Source organism: Camelina sativa, chromosome 19 (genome assembly GCF_030686135.1).
Source record: "Camelina sativa cultivar CO46 ecotype springtype chromosome 19, ASM3068613v1".
Taxonomy (NCBI): domain Eukaryota; kingdom Viridiplantae; phylum Streptophyta; class Magnoliopsida; order Brassicales; family Brassicaceae; genus Camelina; species Camelina sativa.
Window position 1 is genome coordinate 10,158,693 of NC_141898.1, and position 17,454 is coordinate 10,176,146.

Consider the following 17,454-nt stretch of genomic DNA (forward strand, 5'->3'; position numbering starts at 1 on the left):
GGCGGCGCAGGAGGAGCAGAGACACCGTCGGAGAAACATACTTATTCAGTTTTTTTTTTTAATATATTCGAAAGATTTTTTTATTGCTTAACATTTATTAGCTTAGCTAAGTAAATACTTACTAGTTTATTCACTTTTGTCATGTTTAGGAAATTTACTTAAAATATTTATTTGCTTTCCCTAACAGTGAACTCTTTACCGTGTCCTCCAAGTACATAGAAGTGACGTCAGAAGCAGAGACATTATTATATAGTTAGAAAATATAATCTCTCTGAGGCTTTAACGGAAACGCAAAATATGTTTCTCCGCCGCGGCCTCCTCCTCAGCAGCTCTTGCTCCCTCTCTCTCCCTTCCCTTTGTCGCTTCTCCTCCTCTGTTTCTGTCTCCTCCGGCTTACCTCCGCCTCCGCTGCGAGACTTCATGGCCAATAGCGACTGCCGAGCAGTCCCTCTACACGAAAGAGTGGCTTTCCTGATCCGCATGTCAGATCTAGACACTGCTGCCAAGCACGCCCGCCTTGCTCCCTTTGCGGAGCATGAATTTCAACGTTGTTTTGCCACTACTAGTGCTGACTACGTGGATTGGGTCTGCGGCGCAATCATCGTCGCCATGTGCAAAGCCGAGAGGTATAGAGACGCCCTTGATCTGATCCAATATTTCTTCAACGAGCAAAAGATGATACCGTTAGAGGGTTCCTTCAATCACGTCATCAAACGCGTCTTGGACGGCTCTTCAAACGCCAGAACGATCCTCCTCGGGGTGAAAAGGTTGGCCCAAGCCGGAAGCTTCGATGAAGCCATGGATCCGTTCCCGATGAGATGTGGTCTCAGAAGCTTGGAGCGACTTCCTTTCGGCGTACGTTTGGATGTGTCCAACAGTTTGATTCGGGAACTTTTGGATCTCGGGAGATTCAAAGAGGCCTTAAAACTCTTTGGCGAAATCAATATGAGAGAAGACCACAACCGTGCCGCGGTTGCAAGTGCGACATTCATGGAGTATTGGTTCAAGCAAGGTAAGGAGGAGGCTGCTATGGATTGTTACAATAACTTGTTAGCACTGGAGCTCAATAGAGGACCCAGGATTTTCTTTTACCCAGGTCAAGCACAAGTAAACTTCTAAATGTTCTGAGGGAAAATTTGAAATTTGGGAGGTCAGCTCACCCTCCTTCCTTTCATGCATGTATGTAGGTCCTCCGATGGAGCTGACAGAAATTGGATCGACTGGTGCAATAGCACTCTTGGAAGTTCTTTTGAAGTATGACAAGAAAACCCAAGCTTGGGCATTGTTCCACCGTCTTTTAGACATACAGACACCATATTTTGATACGGATACACTAAATCCAACAATGGTTAATGAGTGTTTCAAGATGGGTTGGTTTAACGCGGCCATCCAGACGTTCAAGATACTCAGGAGGCCAGAGGCTACTGATTTCAGAAACATTATCACTAGGTTTTGTGAGCTAGGCTTGTTTTATGAAGCAGAACATTTCTTTGCCGAAATGCAGCAGACACAACTCTCCGTAGACCCTGACGTTTCCACTTTCACAGTTCTCATGGATGCATATGTTAAGGCAGGGAGATTCGACGATGTTCTCCGAATCTCAAACCACATGGTCGATGCATCTCTCAACCAAATTGCTAAGCTGTCTTGCCTCTCCGTATGGGGCCAATATTAGCATCACCTATAGGAGCTTTTATCCCAAAAAACTAAACCTTCATTTTTCATTTTCGGTATGTTTATCTATTATTAACTATATTCTTAAGCCAATCAAATTCATAACATAAAGAGATTTTCCTACCAGTCTTCGGGTTTGTAAAGGCTAAGAAAGTCAAGACCCTTCAAAAGTCAAGACCGAACACAAATGTAGTATGTACAGTAGATTTTATAACGGAAAGTTTTGTATTAAAACAGATTCTATTGGTTGGTATTTAGTTTGACTTAGAAATGTAAAACCAAACTCAACTGTCCCAAAAACACTTTGCTTCCAAAACCATGGCTTACTCCGTTATTTACTCATTATATATTCTTAGATAAGAAACTGGTAACAAACTAATTACAGTGCTGTTTTTGCCTCATTAATTTTGGAGAACACACTCGTAAAAGATTTGATTTTTGGTTGTGCATTAGTGTAAAAACTTGATTTTTGGTTAAGTATTAGTGTAAAAGCCTTGTTTTTTTTTTTTTTTTTCATGTATTAATTAGTGTAAAAGACTTGATTCTAGGTTGTGTAAAATGCAAAACAACATGATTTTTGGTTGTGTAAACGGTACAAGACTTGATTTTTGGTTTTGTAAAGTGTAAAAGACTTGATTTTTTTTGGCTGTATATTAATTAAATAATTAGTGTAAAAGACTTGACTTTTTGGTTGTGTAAAGTGCAAAAAGACTTGATCTTTGGTTGTGTATTAGTGTAAACAAAAAAAATGAATTTTGGTTGTTGTATAAAGTGTAAAAGAATTGATTTTTGGTTGTGTAAGTGTACAAGACTTGAATTTTGGTTGTGTAAAGTGTAAAAGACTTGAAGTTTGGTTGTGTTGTAATAAGTTAAAATATGGAAATGTTGGTCATATTTTTGTTGTAATAAGCTGAAGATAATTAACACTATGTTTTCAATCTACGAAAATAACATTTTGTACTATATACTATAAATATATAATAATATACAATTTTTATTTATCTCTAATACTTTACAATATATCTCAAAAGTGGCAACTCATCATGACCAACATCATGACAACATTTTCATATCTTCATAACCAAAATGATAAAACATGTTATTTTGATTTTCATAATCAATAAAGATTTTCAAATCCTATATCGATTTACAAATCAATAAACAAATAACACCCCCTTAGAAATACTCGTTTCATTTTCACTTTGAAGTGAACCCTTTTCAAAAAGAAAAAAAAAACGTATGTGAACAAAAACTACACTCACATGGCAATCTATCATAACATTTTTGAAGTACAACTTTGTGTCATCTTTAAGGATCAAATCAAAATTGAAATACATAACCTGATTCAATGATTTGGATTCTCAGAATTATAATAGTTTTTATATATATGGTCATTCATCAATATCCTAATATTTTTAATTTCTATCATTAGCAATAAATATGATAATTAATAAAAATCCTAATATTCATCGAGATTCTAATCATTTAATCTGAAATTATAACTTAAGACCAAAATTAGTTAAAATAAAAATCGAATAGTATATATTAAAATTTAATAAAATTACTTATTCAATAGTTCTTAATAAAATATACATACTTACTATAATTATTTCAAATTCAATACCTATTTATTTAATACTTGATATTTTAAATGTTTTCAAATAAAATAAATAGAAAAGTTTAATATTTTATTTAAAACAACAAATATCAATTACATACAAAAATATACAAAATATTATCCTATGATGTACCACGAGGTCAATCATATGTAATATGGTTGCAAAACTAATGAGGTGTCATCTGGAATGACATTTTTAAAAATGAAGGTGGGAAATATGAGTTAGCTTCAGATAAATACATAAATCAGTCAAATGTGAGGATCTTGTTTTTTGTTTTTTTTTAATTAATATTTTTACCAAATTTTTTTATTACAGGTAATTTTCTACGTGATACTTTTACATTTCATAGTAAAACAAAAACACGCAAATATAAGAATGTGAGTATCAATAGAACTAAAAAAAATCATCAAACTGAAATCAACCTCTTCCTACTCACTAAAAGTATTCTCAGACTTTATATACAATTGTATTGATATTTATCATAAACAATTATTTGCGATGAGACAATATATTATATTGTATGTCACAATTTCTTTAATTTTTTGCTGTATATATTTAATATCAAATGATTTATTATACATTACTGAACAAAAAATCCATTTTTAAAATGATTGATTTCCTACATAGAGGAGTCAAAGTAATTAATTTCTACTAATCCGGGAGATATATAGTTTTACCTTTTCGGAAGGCAATGATGATTCATCATCGTTAACATTAACATTGTTTGATTTATCAGATTGTCATCTTATGGTATGTCGTTTTATAATTGTATAAATATAGTAGTTATGGATGTATTGAGTGGGTTTAGACCTAATTGGGCTTCGGTCTAACAGTTTCTCGCAACAAACATTTTCCAAAAAAAAACTATCATATCATTAGAAATGAAATGTAAAAGTATAACAGAGGGAATTATCTATAATAAAATAATCTTGGAAAAAAAAAAAACAAGATCCTCATATTTGACTGATTTATGTGAAGCTAATTCATATTTCTCACATATTTGACTGATTTATGTGAAGCTAATTCATATTTCTCACCTTCATATTAAAAAATGTCACTCCAAATGACACCTCATTTGTTTTGCACCCATATTACATATATAATTGCCATGAGAGTGTCATTTTTGTTCACATATTTTTTTTCTTCTTTTTGAAAAGGATTCACTTTTAAGTGAAAATGAAGCAACACATCCATGAATATCTTATTTACTCTAAACCAGTTTGAAAAGGGGAAAAAACCACAACTTCTTTGGATTTGGTTCAATAGTCTAGAAAACTTAATTTTTATTCAATAAAATATTATGATACGCTTGAGAGATGTTGTTTGGTTTACTACTAGATTAAATATGGGAGAAGGAAAAAGATAAGATATGTTGATAGGTTCATTTCTTGATGTAGCTTTATTATAAGTTTATAACAATTAAATACACGCTACCAAATCTTCCACCAATAAAAATCTAATCAAACTAACATTATTCACTTATTTTGATTCTCTCATTTTTCTAATAGCATTTGGTTTACAATTATTTTGTGTCCTATGCAAGTAAGGTATGACTATCTTTACTAAAGTAGTAATTATAGTTATGTTGATAAGAGAGCTTAAGGTTATATGTTTGCAAATATTTTGTTTTACACATGTCAAATATTATCGACTCACTAACACATAAAATACTTTCTCAAGAAATCAATTTGGTAAGGTTTACATGCGTTAAAATTCACTCAACTGATTAACAGAGTGTCGCAATTATGTCAATAACTAATTTGCAAGCATCAAACTTTGTATAATAAAAATATATGTTAATCTCTTTTTATGTATGATTCCTTTTCAATATGCATGTTCACAAAAATAATATAAATGTAATGATTTTATTATTAGGATTAGTAATTTACAATATATATTTTTTTTGTTTTTATTTACTTTTTCAAAAATAGTATTTGTAATATTTTTGTATTTTGTATCTAGCAAGTTGTGCGCTCACTAAAACTGTCAAGTTTTCAAAGTGTCTACTATTTTCATATTTTGCAAATTAAATACCTCTCTGGATTATGGATTCAGTAACAAGAATAAGAGAATCAATCTTTCATTCGATTAACAAATGATTTGGCAGGAGGAAGGGGCCAATGAAGATGGAGAGAAAACATATATAGTAACCTTTGAAGCAAAATATTCAAAATATTTGTCCCAGAGCTAGGTTTTATTATATTTTGTCAGATGACACACTAATAATTCGTTAAAAGTCACTAGCAAGTAGCAACCATATAAAAGGATTATGTTTGTGTAACACAAATTGTGTTAATTGACTAGAATGAATATTTTTGAAACAATGAAAGAAAACTAAAAAACTACTCACGGTTTTAAAATGATCTATTTTTCTGTAAACCAACCAAAAATAAGCCAAAACCAGCTGATCATAAACGAGAGATGTCCACCCCCTAAAATAAACCATAACCCATGGCGTTGTAGTTTGTTATTCTTGATGCAAGATGTCTTGGAAGTTGTAGCGAAGAGGGACTGTACAATGTAATAATGGTGGCATACTAGCATGGTCTTTAAGTATATAAAGCGATACATCCAACAAATTTTGACAACCTTTTGCATCTTCACCCCCATGCATAATGCCACCTAACGCTTACGACACGTCATGTATCTATCTCGCGATTTTTGGGGTCCAAAATCTTTTCGTAACGCCAAATTAAATTCCAGTGATTTCTCTAGTACTGGAGTCTGGAGGAGAGTGGAGACATCTCAGCAAACACACGCTTGTCGATATATTATAAGGGAATAAGGGATCATCATCACACTTCAAAGGACCAAATTAAATACTGTAGAAAATAACTCCAAGTCAGTCCTATATACTGTATATGAGTGTAGCTTTTCATGCGTGCGTCGGTGCGTGCGTGCATATATATAAAAAATACATAAGTGTAAAAATCAGATTTACACATGCAAAAACCAACCCGCATCATTAATTTGTTTCCTCATCGTCATCCTTCTTCTTTTTCTTTGACAATCTCATTATCTCTCTTTGACTTGAGGTTTCAGTTTTCGAGTAAACCAATAAGTGGAAATAAATTAGAGGGAATAAGTCTAAATGTAACTTGAACACATAAAAAAGTAGAAATGCAAAAATAGCGTTTGTAGAGAGATCGACAAACTAAACCTTAACAACATACCGTTTAATTAAGATCACTCAAGGTCTTTTTTTTTGCTTTTTTCACTTACTAAAAAATATAATTCCTTCTAAACTAAGTACATCATCAAATTCCTAAAGAGTAATGATCCACAACAACAAAATGCAGTAAGATTTTTTTTTTTTTTTTTTTTTTTTTTTTTTGGACAAAGATATGTTTCATTCCATTAAAACAGAACAGAGCATACAGAACAGAGTTCAAAGTTTAAAGCACAACAAAGATAGGCGATCCCCAAAGCCAAAACAACAAAAGGGTAGAGGTAGAAACAGGTCATCGAGATTGTAATCTTGAGAGCTATGAACCAAAACCAAACAAGGGTGTTGGAACCTGTGAGATCAAGCAATAACGAAGCAACTTCCAAGAACAAGTCGATGGAAGCATAAGTGGCCACTATCTTGTAACGAAGACCAAGCGGTGTTGAAGAAGCCAAAGCTGAGATACTCACCGAGGTGAGGATGTTTACTCGAAGGGTAGCTACAAAATGCAGTAAGATAAAACCTTGAATCTAATTAGAAACACAAAACTTAGCAGCTACTCTCGTAAGTGTAGATTTAAAGCTATCCCCATCAGTTCCTCTAAAATGAGTTATTTGCAACTCAGAGCATAGAACCAAGACTGTGTATGAGTCCAGACATTTGACGATGTCCGGGTCTCTATCATAATCCTAATTTCCCAAAAAGAAAATAAAAATAGAGTTAGATTCATGCCTCTGGACTAGAACTTAATAATGAATGCAAGTAACAACAAGAAACAGAAACTTGTCTTCACCTTTTCAGTTACCATCATGATAGGCTTGGAATTAGATTTTCGCTCTAGTCCCTTTGCTCTCCTCCTCATAGTTTCGACATCCTGCATTTTTCATTACGATATTCATCAAAGCTGATTTGATTTAAGTAAAAAGAATCTGTGTATATCCACGTTTATGGCACTAAATAAATAGAGAATAACGCATAAAATAGCTGTGAAAGTAGTAGCATTGTACCTGTGCTTCAAATAAATGATGATCACTGAAATCAAGTCTATCAACATAACGTGCTCCTGTCTGTCAAAGGTAAAACTCACTAGTTAGAAACTTAGGGTAGCTAAAACTGAATCTTTGTAACAAAATCAAGTGAGCATGAAACTACAGATCAGCAGAAAACAACTTACCATCTCGATGGTCTTGACAAATGCGTCAGCGGATCCAATTGCGGAAACACATAGCACAGAGGCAAAGCGCAATGCTTCTAAAGCTAAATGTTTCTTAGCATTTTTAACATCGAACAGGTATTTCGGCACCATGTTGGAGTAAAAAATCGGTATCGACTTTTTAAATCCTTGTATAATGTTCTCAATATCTCTGAGGCTTTGTTTAGTTATCTGAAATATTAAAAACCACAAACTTTAATAGTCGTTGTAAAGAGAAATGGAAACAGAGAGTTGTCAACGCACCAAGTTCACGTGGTGTACTACAACAATATCTGCCCGCTCAAGCGCCACAAGAGGTTCACGTAAGGGACCAAGGGGAACTAAATGACCATTTCCCCACGGATTCATCCCGTTAAGCATCACAATCTCGAGATCACGAGACAAACTCCAATGCTATCTACCAAACAAGAGAGCAAGTCTTGAAAAGTGCAGTAAACAGCCACAACAAACAAATCTCAGATTCCTTTTGGCTAATAATAAAGCTACACTTTTTGAATATACCTGCATCCCATCATCTAGAACAACTACTCCAATTTTCTGCGAAATGTTCATAGCTTCTGCTCTTTCATGAAGATCAAAGAATGACCTTATACTAGAAGGATCAACACAGCCATACTTTTCGAAAAACAAAGCAGCAGTAGATGCTCGGTTTGCACCAATCCCAATCTTTGCCGGTCCACCTTCAAGATGTCTTTTAAGCATTTTGGCTTCATCTCCACCACCATAACCCTGCAGTGAATGTGTAGTGTCTAAGTTCACAAGCAAAACACTCTAAAATTCAAATTCTAACAAATAGAAGAATGGGAGGGGATTACACGAGTGAGGATAAGAGGTGAAAGTCCAGAATCAACGAGGAATTGAGAAATGTATTCCACCATTGGCGTCTTCCCATTACCTCCCCAGCTCAGATTCCCAACGCTGATCACCGGAACCGGTAATCTTCAGCATCAATTTTTTAATTCCACATATGTTATTATTATCAAATCGATTAATAAAAAAAAAAAAAAAATTCAAATTGATCGAGTGAGAGAAGAACTCACCGGTGTTTTTGTACTAACGAGAGGCGGTAGAGAGAGCGGCGGATTTGGAGAGCGACTCCGTATAGAGAAGAAGCGAGTTTGAGGATGGGAACGAGAGACCGGTGAAGTGCAGGGGATTTACTATGGTCTCTCGTGTAGGCGATTTCGTTCACCACCTTCCGCACCTTCTCCATTGACTTGTTGATTCTGCCACTAACGAGATTTTCTGACTACTAAACTGAAGCTGTTTGTTGAACCAAGACGGATATTATAAAGTCCGGTTAAATTTCAGACTTTCGGTTTACAAAAATTGGTACATGAAAAACGATAATAACCGGCACTCATCGGTATTGGAATTTATGATTATTGATTATTATCTCAAGGATCAAATTCAAATTTTTAGTCAACAAATTTCATGAATTCATGATGATTTCTGACCAAGTTGTATAACATATAAAATTAAATATGTGCTAACCCGTGAATCTCTTTCGGTTTGCATCTTTACAAATTGGAAAATACTACAAAATATCGATTACATAGCTTCAAGAACTAAAGTAAATGTATTAAATTAACCCTTTTGAAGCTTCGGGGTCTTGGATCTTCGTAGAACACAAACACCACCGTCACACATGTAGTCTCTAGACCCAGAGGATTCCTTTGCGAAACAGCTGAAAATATTTGAGAAGAAACCCATCAGTCTCTGAATCTAGAGAAACTTTCTGATCACAGACACATGGACTTTCCAGGTTCTCTGCATTTGTTTCATACGTTGTCTCCCGATATATAGAGAGCAAAACTCCAAGATTCATATATCAGAGGTGGGAATTAAAAGATAGGAAGGAGTCAATAGGGGTGTGCTACAAAAATAAAATACGTTTGTTTTATCAAGACTGAAAATGAAACACGTTGCTAATATATCATCATGGACCACTAAAGTCTTCCTAACGAACACACGTTTGCTGATGAAGTTGTTGGTTCCAATAATGTTAAACTAATACAACCTATACATATGTGTCAAAGAGAGTCTGTGTTCGCAGTATCCTACCTGAGTTCTTAGAAGGAAACAATGGCTTCCTTTCTTCAGCTCTTCGCCTTCTTCTTTGGCTGTCGTTTCTTTCTGGACTTCTTAAACCCGCCTCCTGTCTCCTGCGGACAATAATACAGTTCAATGAATTAGTTCATAGAGAAGATTAACATTATCAGATGGTATAAACCAGCTTCAGTAGATGCTGACCTTTTTGTAACATCTATATGCACTTTGACCTGCGAACTCCTGTCCGGTTTTAGAGATATAAACCTACAAGAGCAAGTAATATCAGAGACTACAAAAGTTTCAGACGTCCCTTGCGTCTGTGTGTTCTGTAACAAATAGTTCCCATGCTTAAAACAAGTCTGCGTGTATGATTTACACATTTTTCAAGTTACATATATTTCTATGTAGTTTTTCTTAATTGTGGAAACAGAAACCTACCTTCCTTCCTTCTGCGGATGTGAACCAGTGACCTGCAGAGCCACTCTTAGCTGATACACGTCTTTTCCCAGCATCCGTTGGAACTGCAGAACTCGTTTTAGGATTCAACCAGCCTCCAGAAGTGTGTGCACTCTCTTGGCCCTTTGAAACCTTTGACTTTGTTTGCCCTCTTCTGGAGCTTTTGCTGCTAGAGGCTCCAGTTTTAGAACTCCCGTTGCTGCCAAATTGATTCCTGCAATGGCATTCGAAAGATAAGTCAATCTCCAGAAAGCAGAAGATTGTAAGTGTCAAAATAAGAAAGGCATTAGGAGTAACCTACATATAATCAACAAGGAACACCTCTCGCTGGCTCTCCCTATCATTGACAATTCCCAGGGGCAAAAAGTTTGGTAACCGCTTTCGGGCTAGATTCCGGATCCTTGGATCACTATGCAAGAAGAAACGATGAGATGGAGGAGAAGGTTGGGAAAAATCCAAAAATTGCCCAGTTTGCTGAAAGCCAGTCTCGTTATGATATCCGCTATTGCTACTACTTGCCACAGCGCTGCTTTGTTTCTGAGATGCGCTAGTCGTCTTGATGGAGCTAAAATAGTCCTGACAAACATCATCCAAAGCTGGTGTTTGAATCTTGGAACTTGCCGGGCAAAAATCTTTCCACAGATCTTTAATACAGGGGATAGACCCAGGTTCCTTTCTCTTTGGTTTACTTGGAACAGAAAGGTTATCCTTTGAGGATGAATTAGTTGTTGTAGTTACTCCGCTTAAATCTCTACTGGCGGATGGATGGTCATCTTCTGAATCTGAATCTAGAAGCTGGAACCTTCGCAGAGGACTATGAGTTGGCCTCTGAAACAAAGATGCAACAGAACTAATCCCAGAGCCAGCAGATGCTGGAACATCCGACTGCTTTCTTTTGCCCCGGGAGATAGAAGGCTGATTAGACAAGACCCCAGTACCATGAAGTGGCACCCTTGAGTTGCAACTAGAAAAATGACTCCTTGTTGATGCAGGTGCGTCTGCATGTGGCAACACAAGTTTTACATCAAGAAAAACACCAACAAACGATGGAAGAATTAATACATCACAAGCAGCCGAGAGAATTTTGTTAAATCTAAACGAAAACAGTTTGAGTGGAATGAAACTTAATCAAGTTAAATTAATGTCCTTGCAAATACAAAATTCTCAGCCTGAAGACTCCACAAAACCAACTCTACCTACTAGTGTCAACAACTGCAATCAAGTTTTCATCTTTGCGCCACATCAAACTGACCCACATAACTAAAATAGAAGAGGGTTTGCATCAACTTCCTAAATACTCAATTTTTAGTTCTTAATGATAATAAACTAGGGATGGTCTTTCATTATCAATGTATCTCCGATCCAAGAAGCCTAAGTTTCCCAGCTTCAAATGCAATTCGAACTTAAACCCGAAGAGTGAAAAAGGCTAATTAGCTCATAAAGGTTTGATAAGAAATCTAACAATGCTCGATTCAATTGCAGTAGTTTAAGTAAGACCCATATTTCGGAAAGAGAAAGCAAAAGCTCAGAATGTAAAAGTTACCCGTGTGAGAAGAATCCTCTGGAGAAGAGAACTCCTCGATGTCATCATCATCCCGATCCTCCCTGCAACCTAACAACTCACTGGCCACGCGGCCCACGCCTCTATCATCTTTCGCAGGACACTTGTTTGGATTAATCCCTCGTCGCAGCCGCTTGAGAACAGGGCTCGCATAATCTTGTTCAAGCTCCTGATCGGAATCTGGGACCGTGAGTCCAGGCTCTGGCTCGTCCCCAATTAAATGCTCGCCGGAGAAGCTAGGGTTTTGATGGGAATCAGATTGGGGATCCAATGCAGCATCAAGATCAAACCCTAGCGAAAACGATGGCGGCTCAATTGAATCCATGAGAATGAATTAGGGATTGGAGAGGAAGAGGAAGAGGAAGAGTCTTCAATAGACATGGGAATTGGCGCGTTGGTGTACCAAAGAAGCTTGAGATTTCGTGAAATTTGCCCGCCTAACCGCACAAAATCATCATTTTAAAAATATTTCAAGTGATACAGTTTCATTCATGCGGTCGGTGATAACTTTTTCCACTGAAAAAAATAAATTAGAACGATATAATAAATGGGCCGTCAAAAAATTGAGCCCATAATGAAATTTGGTTGAGCGGTTTCCTAACAACGTCCATCTGCTCTAATATCAAGCGTTAGGCATTTATTTACAAAACTATATAACTTAGTTCAATTTTTAAAAATTATTTACACTTTTTACATATTTGCTCGAATTTTCTTACATATTATATCATCCAAGGAGATAAGTGGACCATATTTGTCTTACATAATAAAATAAAAAGTGAAATAAAGGTGTTCCAAACGTATATAAGGAACCAAGACAGAACCGGATTCATTATCATTTTTGTAGGTTTTTTAATCTTAAATGTGTTATCATTATAGTTTTTTGTTGGTCGACATGAACTTTTAGCCTTTATTTTTGTTTTATCTTCTTTGCGTGTAAGCTAAGGATATTTTTCTCCCCTTTGTCATTTTTTGGTCACCACCCCTGTTTACTGTTTCTTGCCTTTTCTCTAACTTTCTATTTTTATAGTACTATCATTTACCTTTTTTTTTTCTTTAATTTTGGTTAGTTTTACTTTCACGATTTTCAAATATTGAATTACAGTAAAACCTCTATAAATTAATAATGTTAAAATCACGATATTTTATTAATTTATAGATATATATTTTAATTGTTTAAATATTTAAAAGTTATTAGTTGAGACAATTTTAGCAAAAGAAATATTAGACTTTTAGATGTTATAAATTTTATGTGTTTAGAATTAAATTTATAATATTTAAAAAGTATTATTGACCATAAATTACAAATAATATAAATAATCTTACTTATACACATGATATTCATCAATTCAAATTTATGGATAATAATATCAATTGTCTTACTTTAATAGCTTATAAAACTATCAAAATAAAAATGATGCATAGCTAGATATTTGAAAACTTTTAAAAAATTAGCTATTTTTATAACATATTATAGAGTATTTTACATTATTATAGTTTGAAAATACAACATAATAATTGTTTTATAGATATGAGCTATTGGGAAAAATCAAAATTATAAAGCATACATTACTATATCATTATATTTTTAAAATACAACATAACAATTGTTTTATAGATATGAATTTTTGGAAAAAAAACAAAATTATAAAGCATAAATTACTATATCAATATATATGTAAAATTACATGATTATTAATTTATAATATTATTAGGACAATATTTTTAAAGAGAATTTCAAAACTTTTCTTATTTTATTATCTTATTAGATTTTGCTATTTTTTACACTAATCCGACGTAGGACCAACAAAATTTATTAATCTATAGTGATTATTAATTAATAAATTATTTATTTAGAAAGGTTTTAGCGTACTGCTGTATCCCTACCATTCAAAAAAAAAAACAAAAAAAACAGATTATCCGCAAATCTATTAACACAACTGTAATAAAATAATAAAAAAGGTTTTTGTTTGGGGACAAGACAACAAAAGAAATTAACTACACTCCCCATTGGAATTGGACAAGACAGCAGACCGAAGTACCGTTTTTAATTTTTATCCAATCTGAAATAAAAATCAACGCATTCACACGACATATCATCAAGGGCAATTTGGTCATTTACGTGGCAAGCCGGTTAGCTATAAAGATTCTTTTTCCCCACTGAATCTGAAAGAAAGAAAAGCTCCCTCTTCTTAGATATGGAAAAGTGGGCAAGGTCGCTGCTCAACCTTACATTGTCTCTGTTAATGATCTTCGCTTCTGTGGCGGCAGATGATTACGTCCGGCCTAAACCTCGCGAAGCCTTGCAGTTTCCATGGGAACGAAAGTCCTCTTCTCAACCCGAGCAGGTACGAATGTAGAGACTCCCTTGTGCTCCTCTGTTCTTGATTTGATCCGTTTCCGAAAAAAATCATGTTTTGTATGGTCTGATCTCTGTCTATAATTATACTGCATGTGGGTCTCTGTTCGTTTTCTCCGAAAAAATCCGATTTTTTGTGCTTGATACTTACTCCAGGGAATCCCATTTGCTCCTGTCCTGAAGTCATTTACAATACTGTTTTCAAATGGATAAATCTGGTTACTCCTGTAATGTTGCTCCTACAGTTAGTAATTTATACGACTTTGGACAAAAATCCTAAAATAATTATTTATAACAGTGGAAATAAATTCATATCTGTTGTTTCATTCTGAAGTAAAGATTGATCATTGATGTTTGAGTGAAATGATAGCTATAGAGTGCATGATTCAATTGATATTGAACAATGAACACCATTCATCATATGTTCTGTTTTTCAGATCGTTTTGGGTCATGTTTCTTATACCGAGATTTTCATACTTGCAGGTGCATATCTCATTGGCTGGAGATAAACATATGCGAGTGACTTGGGTTACCAATGACAAATCCTCTCCTTCCTTTGTTGAATATGGAACATCTCCCGGGAAGTACTCGTATCTTGGTCAAGGTGAAAGCACCTCCTACAGCTATATAATGTACAGGTCAGGGAAGATACATCATACCGTCATCGGGCCATTGGAAGCGGACACTGTTTATTACTACCGTTGTGGCGGAGAAGGACCTGAGTTCCATCTGAAAACACCACCAGCTCATTTCCCTATTACTTTTGCTGTGGCTGGGGATCTTGGACAAACCGGTTGGACCAAGTCGACTCTAGATCATATCGATCAATGCAAATACGCTGTGCATCTACTTCCCGGGGATCTTTCTTACGCTGACTATATGCAGCACAAGTGGGACACGTTTGGGGAGCTGGTTCAGCCTTTGGCAAGTGTAAGGCCGTGGATGGTGACACAAGGAAACCATGAGAAAGAGAATATTCCCTTTATAGTGGATGAGTTTGTATCTTTCAACTCGAGATGGAAGATGCCGTATGAGGAAAGTGGATCGAATTCAAATCTTTATTATTCTTTTGAGGTTGCGGGTGTCCATGCCATCATGCTTGGCTCATACACTGATTACGATCGCTACTCGGATCAATACAGTTGGTTAAAGGTGATAATTCTTACTTATTATCCTTTTGCTATGTCTATTAACCGTTTGTTGCCACATGTGGTCAAGCAGTTAGTAACCATAGTACTATCAGCAGATGCTGTTTCAGTTCGTGGACTTAATTTTGGTGTTCTGTATGATATGTGTAGGCTGATCTAGCAAAAGTGGACAGAGAAAGAACTCCGTGGCTAATAGTCCTCTTCCATGTACCATGGTATAACAGTAATAATGCCCATCAGCATGAAGGTGATGATATGATGGCTGAAATGGAGCCTTTGCTTTATGCGAGCGGTGTTGATATCGTATTTACTGGTCATGTCCATGCTTATGAACGCACGGTATGCTCAAAATTGTGTTAGCTTCTTTTATTAGTCATCAGAAAAAACTTATGTCAGTAGTGATATTAATTGGTTAATTGTGCTGTTCAACAGAAACGTGTCAACAATGGTAAATCAGATCCATGTGGTCCGGTACACATAACCATAGGTGATGGAGGAAACAGAGAAGGGCTGGCTCGCAAGTAATTCCTCAAACTGGTTACTTAATGCTTTCATTTATTTCAATGTTATTAGTACAAAACTATGAACAAGAATCCTCTGATGGTGTACGTAGTCAATGTCTAAGATTCTTGAGCTAATTCAACATATATTTTCTACATGAAACTAATCACACTTTGAATGCCCTTGTTATATAATGAAAGTAGTTGATAAATTTATCTTAAAAGATATCATGGTTGTTCACTTTCAGGTACAAAGATCCGTCGCCAGAGTGGTCAGTATTCAGGGAAGCAAGCTTTGGACATGGGGAGCTACAGATGGTGAATTCAAGCCACGCGCTTTGGACCTGGCATAGAAACGACGATGACGAGCCAACAAGGTCTGATGAAGTTTGGTTAAACTCTCTTGTGAACTCGGGATGTTTGAAGAAAAGGCATGAAGAACTCAGGAAAATGCTCTTGGAACCATAAAGTGAGATTTGTAGTAAAATAGTAGTCCATTAAGTACGTATATATAGAAACCTTTATAAAGCTTGTTATCAACTCCATAGACAATAATAGTTCCAACTTTAAAAATTTTGTAAACTTGAACTCTCTGTTTTGTGTTGTTTTCCCATATTTATAAAAAAATACTTAGGTCTCTAGAAGCACGCAAGTCGCAACCTTTACGGGTTCAACGAACGTGTCATACATAAACAAACAATGTTGAAAAATTCTCTTCACTTGTTAGGTACAACAACTGTCATTATCTTTCAACGCCATACCAAAACATTCGATCATCACATTAATCTTTATTATTATATAAACTTTAGTTTTCAAAGTTAGTAATTCATATAGTCGGGACATGTGTCAAGTATATCGATAATATTTTGACATATCGATAATATTTTGACATGTGTGTGAAGTTTTATTTAATAATTATTAAAAAAAATCTTAAAAATAAAAAGAGAACAATTAATATTTTTAAAAAATATATAAAACCAAAAGTAATCTATTATATCACTAATTTTAATAGGAAAGTTATCTATTAAATTATTAATTTTAATAGAAAAATATGTGCAATTAATCAAGAAATATTTGCAATTTAATTGCAATTATTATTTATTATAATAATATATTGTAAAAAGAAATTTATACAGAAAAATGATTAAAGTATAAAAAGGTTTAATGAGTTAAAATTAGTGATGCTGAAAAAGTGTTAATAATTAGTGATTAACACAATATAAGAAAAGCAAGATAATCAAAATAAGAAATTAATGTAATTTTCTTAAGTTTTTCAATCGGTGAATAATTAATAGCGTCTTTGAATTTTTGATTAATTTATGATAATGTTAGTATAATTTTATTTAAAATTAGTTGGACAAGTAGTAAAACTATTACGTATGAGATTACAAAATATGAAATATACTCAAGATATTGTTCCTTTTTCAAATATGAGATAAATTTTTTTTTCAGTTTTTTCTTTGAGAATTATATTTTATTAATTTTTAGTTTTTTTACAATATTAAGTGAGATATAAATTTGACACAATGCACATTTTTTATATGAAAATTATAAATGTTACTCATGGGATTGAGTGCATAGAATTAAAATCTAATTTTATTATCATGTAATATACAAAGAAAGAAATTGTATTACAAGATGAAGTGTGTAAACTCTAATGAAATAAAATTAATATTTTGTTTCACATATTTTTCTTATATCCGCGTTAA

At 34.4% G+C, this 17,454-nt stretch overlaps 4 protein-coding genes across 6 annotated transcripts; 2 read left to right on the forward strand and 2 right to left on the reverse strand.

Annotated features, from left to right (window-relative positions):
* Nucleotides 1-297: 297 nt before the first annotated feature.
* On the forward strand, nucleotides 298-1,675 carry LOC104765930 (pentatricopeptide repeat-containing protein At3g60980, mitochondrial-like). The gene is made up of 2 exons (XM_010489723.3): nucleotides 298-1,096; nucleotides 1,188-1,675. Exons 1-2 carry the CDS (start codon nucleotides 298-300, stop codon nucleotides 1,673-1,675), a joined length of 1,287 nt encoding a protein of 428 aa, XP_010488025.2.
* A 4,814-nt stretch (nucleotides 1,676-6,489) lies between these two features.
* Nucleotides 6,490-9,073, reverse strand: LOC104765933 (putative tetraacyldisaccharide 4'-kinase, mitochondrial). 2 transcript variants are annotated; one of them, XM_010489726.3, is made up of 8 exons: nucleotides 8,713-9,073; nucleotides 8,488-8,611; nucleotides 8,174-8,401; nucleotides 7,916-8,065; nucleotides 7,634-7,843; nucleotides 7,467-7,526; nucleotides 7,253-7,333; nucleotides 6,490-7,148 (listed from the first exon to the last, which is right to left on the reverse strand). In XM_010489726.3, exons 1-8 carry the CDS (start codon nucleotides 8,883-8,885, stop codon nucleotides 6,990-6,992), a joined length of 1,185 nt encoding a protein of 394 aa, XP_010488028.2. In that variant the 5' UTR covers nucleotides 8,886-9,073; the 3' UTR covers nucleotides 6,490-6,989. The 2 variants fall into 2 exon arrangements, with proteins under 2 accessions (XP_010488028.2, XP_087358817.1); XM_087502691.1 differs by having other exon boundaries at nucleotides 6,880-7,148; nucleotides 8,174-8,443; nucleotides 8,713-8,939.
* Nucleotides 9,074-9,121: 48 nt separating this feature from the next.
* Nucleotides 9,122-12,246, reverse strand: LOC104765932 (uncharacterized). Of its 2 annotated transcripts, none has more exons than XM_010489725.3 (6): nucleotides 11,724-12,246; nucleotides 10,482-11,178; nucleotides 10,163-10,394; nucleotides 9,926-9,988; nucleotides 9,737-9,837; nucleotides 9,122-9,359 (listed from the first exon to the last, which is right to left on the reverse strand). In XM_010489725.3, the coding sequence occupies exons 1-5, from the start codon at nucleotides 12,064-12,066 to the stop codon at nucleotides 9,772-9,774; spliced, it is 1,401 nt and encodes a 466-aa protein (XP_010488027.2). In that variant the 5' UTR covers nucleotides 12,067-12,246; the 3' UTR covers nucleotides 9,122-9,359; nucleotides 9,737-9,771. The 2 variants fall into 2 exon arrangements, with proteins under 2 accessions (XP_010488027.2, XP_010488026.2); XM_010489724.3 differs by having other exon boundaries at nucleotides 9,122-9,548; nucleotides 11,724-12,232.
* A 1,565-nt stretch (nucleotides 12,247-13,811) lies between these two features.
* LOC104765934 (purple acid phosphatase 18) lies at nucleotides 13,812-16,386 on the forward strand. The gene is made up of 5 exons (XM_010489729.3): nucleotides 13,812-14,086; nucleotides 14,581-15,249; nucleotides 15,396-15,584; nucleotides 15,678-15,766; nucleotides 15,994-16,386. Exons 1-5 carry the CDS (start codon nucleotides 13,937-13,939, stop codon nucleotides 16,211-16,213), a joined length of 1,317 nt encoding a protein of 438 aa, XP_010488031.1. The 5' UTR covers nucleotides 13,812-13,936; the 3' UTR covers nucleotides 16,214-16,386.
* The last annotated feature ends 1,068 nt before the right edge of the window (nucleotides 16,387-17,454 follow it).

Coding starts and splice junctions, on each gene's coding strand:
- LOC104765934 (XM_010489729.3), top strand. CDS start 13,937: ATGGAAAAGTGGGCAAGGTCGCTGCTCAACCTTACATTGTCTCTGTTA. Junction 14,087..14,580: donor CCTCTTCTCAACCCGAGCAG/GTACGAATGTAG, acceptor TCATACTTGCAG/GTGCATATCTCATTGGCTGG. Junction 15,250..15,395: donor ATCAATACAGTTGGTTAAAG/GTGATAATTCTT, acceptor TGATATGTGTAG/GCTGATCTAGCAAAAGTGGA.
- LOC104765930 (XM_010489723.3), top strand. CDS start 298: ATGTTTCTCCGCCGCGGCCTCCTCCTCAGCAGCTCTTGCTCCCTCTCT. Junction 1,097..1,187: donor CAGGATTTTCTTTTACCCAG/GTCAAGCACAAG, acceptor GCATGTATGTAG/GTCCTCCGATGGAGCTGACA.
- LOC104765932 (XM_010489725.3), bottom strand. CDS start 12,066: ATGGATTCAATTGAGCCGCCATCGTTTTCGCTAGGGTTTGATCTTGAT. Junction 11,179..11,723: donor AGAGGATTCTTCTCACACGG/GTAACTTTTACA, acceptor TGCCACATGCAG/ACGCACCTGCATCAACAAGG. Junction 9,838..9,925: donor CATATAGATGTTACAAAAAG/GTCAGCATCTAC, acceptor TATTGTCCGCAG/GAGACAGGAGGCGGGTTTAA.
- LOC104765933 (XM_087502691.1), bottom strand. CDS start 8,885: ATGGAGAAGGTGCGGAAGGTGGTGAACGAAATCGCCTACACGAGAGAC. Junction 7,527..7,633: donor TTGTCAAGACCATCGAGATG/GTAAGTTGTTTT, acceptor TACCTTTGACAG/ACAGGAGCACGTTATGTTGA. Junction 7,149..7,252: donor TCATGATGGTAACTGAAAAG/GTGAAGACAAGT, acceptor TTGGGAAATTAG/GATTATGATAGAGACCCGGA.